Source organism: Penaeus vannamei, chromosome 21 (assembly GCF_042767895.1).
Source record: "Penaeus vannamei isolate JL-2024 chromosome 21, ASM4276789v1, whole genome shotgun sequence".
NCBI classification, from domain to species: Eukaryota; Metazoa; Arthropoda; class Malacostraca; order Decapoda; family Penaeidae; genus Penaeus; species Penaeus vannamei.
Genome location: NC_091569.1, coordinates 4,398,857 through 4,401,356, shown reverse-complemented (window position 1 = coordinate 4,401,356; position 2,500 = coordinate 4,398,857). Strand labels below are relative to the sequence as shown.

Sequence of the window (2,500 nt, the reverse complement as noted above, 5' to 3'; positions counted from 1 at the left end):
TCTACCCATTTATCTATCCTGAAGGCTACCTGTCCCGCCTCGAAGGCCGTGACGGACGCGAAGTGGTTCCTGAAGAGCTTCTGCATGAGCCCCACCTCCCGGAGTCTCGTCAGGAAGCGCGAGATCTGGGTGGTGTAGGCGGTGTTCTTGGGCAGGAACCAGGACGTGTGGCCCGGGTATACCTGTGGCGGAGAGGGTTGGCGTCGGGTAAGGAGGAGGAGGAGGAGAGAGGGTGAGAGAGATGGGATGGGAAGGGGGATAGAAAGAGAGAGGGAAATAGTGAAAGGGGAGTGAGTGAGAGAGGGAGGGAGGGATATATAAATATATATGTGTGAGGGTCTATGTGTGTGTGTCTATGTGTGTGTGTGTGTGTCTATGTGTGTGTCTGTGTGTGTATCTATGTGTGTGTGTGTGTGTCTATGTGTGTGTGTGTCTTTGCGTGTGTGTGTGTGTATCTATGTGTGTGTGTGTGTCTGTGTGTATATGTAGAGAGATAATGCATAATAAACTGCATTTCTTCGAAAATATAAATGTTAGCTTCCGATGAAAACTTATTTTAATTTCTTAGTTTCATTGACTGAGAACAACATTGACTACAATTATAAGCTCGTGATAAAGAAAATAGCAATATTACAACAATTATGTTGGTGTTAATAGATGTCTGTCACCATACCAAAATTTTGTATCATAGTTGTATTATAGATTTATGATTATATTTTTTTTAGATTAACACTGTTTACTAAGTATTGTACACTTTACAATGTATCAAGTTATTGTAGATCGCTTTATGATCATAACTTTTAGATTAACACTGTCTATTAACTTTTCCTAGCATTTTACAGAACAAAATATCAATTGATTGTATATATGCGTGTATGATTTCTAAATAAACACTGCTTACTACCTTTTCTTAGTATTTTAGAATTAAGAAGTTATGAAGTTAATCTAAGGGGAGGGATATATCTATTGCCTGGTGTCCCCCCCCCCCCCACACACACACATTTTGTTGATTTTTTTAGATAATAAAATCACTCGTAATCATTAAATGTTTGATCTTAAAAAGTCCTAGTCTGGGATAGAGAGAGAGACCGATTAGTTGGTGTAGAGAGAGAGAGAGAGAGAGATGAAACGGAGGAGCAGAAGGAAGAAGAGAAAGAGGAGGAAGGGAAGAAAGAAGAAGAAGAGGGGAGGAGAGGAGGAAGAAAAGGGGAGAAAGAAGAAGATGAAAGAAGATGAGGTGAAAGAGAAGAGGCGGAAGAAGAAAAAGAATTAAAGGAGGAAAAAAAGAATAGGAAGGGAGAGAAGAAGAGGAGGAAGAGAAAGAGAAGAAGGGGAGAACTAGGAGGAAGAAGAAAAACACAGAAAAAAAAATAGAAAACGAGGGGGAAGTGGACAAGATAAAAAGAAAAAAAAAGAAGAAAAAGAAGGAAGAGATTTTGGAAGTGGATACCGCCATCTTACCTTAACCCCCCCCCACCTCCCTTCTTAACCCCTCCCCTTCCCACCTTTCCCCCCCCTATCCCCCTATCCTCTCTCCCCCCTATGCCCCTATCCTCCCTCCCCCCCTATCCCCCTATCCTCTCTCCCCACCTATCCCCCTATCCTCTCTCCCTCCCTATCCCCCTCTCCTCCCTCCCCCCTCACCTGCTCCTTCATCAGATACGTATCCTTCACGACCCCGTAACGGATCTGGACATTCATGAGGTACGAGTAGCTCTCGATGAGGACGTGGCTGCGCCTCATGACCCCCTCGATACCCGGGTCGTAGTCGAGGTCGTACTCAAACAGATCGAGTTTGTGGCCGATGGTGTAGAGGGACTCGTCCGACGACCGCTTCAGTTCCTCGGGGACGAATTCGCCATAGTCCTGCATCGAGACTCTAGGGCGAAACGGACAGAAGAGATGGATGAGGAGAATGGCAGTAGGCATACACTTAAAACAAGTTCCAAACACGACTGAAACATGGATAAGGAGAATGTCAATATATATACACTAAGACAAGTTCCAAACACGATTGAAACATGGATAAGGAGAATCTCAATATATATACACTAAAACAAGTTCCAAACACGATTGAAACATGGATGAGGAGAATTTCAAACACTCAAAACAAGTTCCAAACACGATTGAAACATGGATAAGGAGAATTTCAAACGCTTAAGACAAGTTCCAAACACGATTGAAACATGGATAAGGAGAATGGCAATAGACATACACTTCAAACAAGTTCCAAACATGATTGAAATATGGATAAGGAGAATTTCAAACAAAACAAGTTCCAAACACGGTTGAAACGTGGATAAGGAGAATTTCAATATATATACACAGAAAAAGTTCCAAACTCGATTGAAACATGGATAAGAAGTTCAAACACTCAAAACAAGTTCCAAACACGACTGAAACATGGATAAGGAGAATTTCAATATATACACTTAAAACAAGTTCCAAACACGATTGAAACATGGATGAGGAGAATGTCAATATATATACACTAAGAACA

At 41.9% G+C, this 2,500-nt stretch overlaps 1 protein-coding gene across 1 annotated transcript in view; it reads right to left on the bottom strand.

Annotated features, from left to right (window-relative positions):
• LOC113812484 (glutamate receptor ionotropic, kainate glr-3) overlaps nt 1–2,500 on the bottom strand; it is a 7,570-nt gene that overhangs the window by 1,380 nt on the left and 3,690 nt on the right. The window contains exons 3-4 of the mRNA XM_027364386.2: nt 1,645–1,879; nt 30–182 (exon numbers count right to left, since the gene is read on the bottom strand). Of these exons, the coding sequence (XP_027220187.2) occupies nt 30–182; nt 1,645–1,879 (388 nt within the window). The remainder of the gene's footprint in view (nt 1–29; nt 183–1,644; nt 1,880–2,500) is intronic.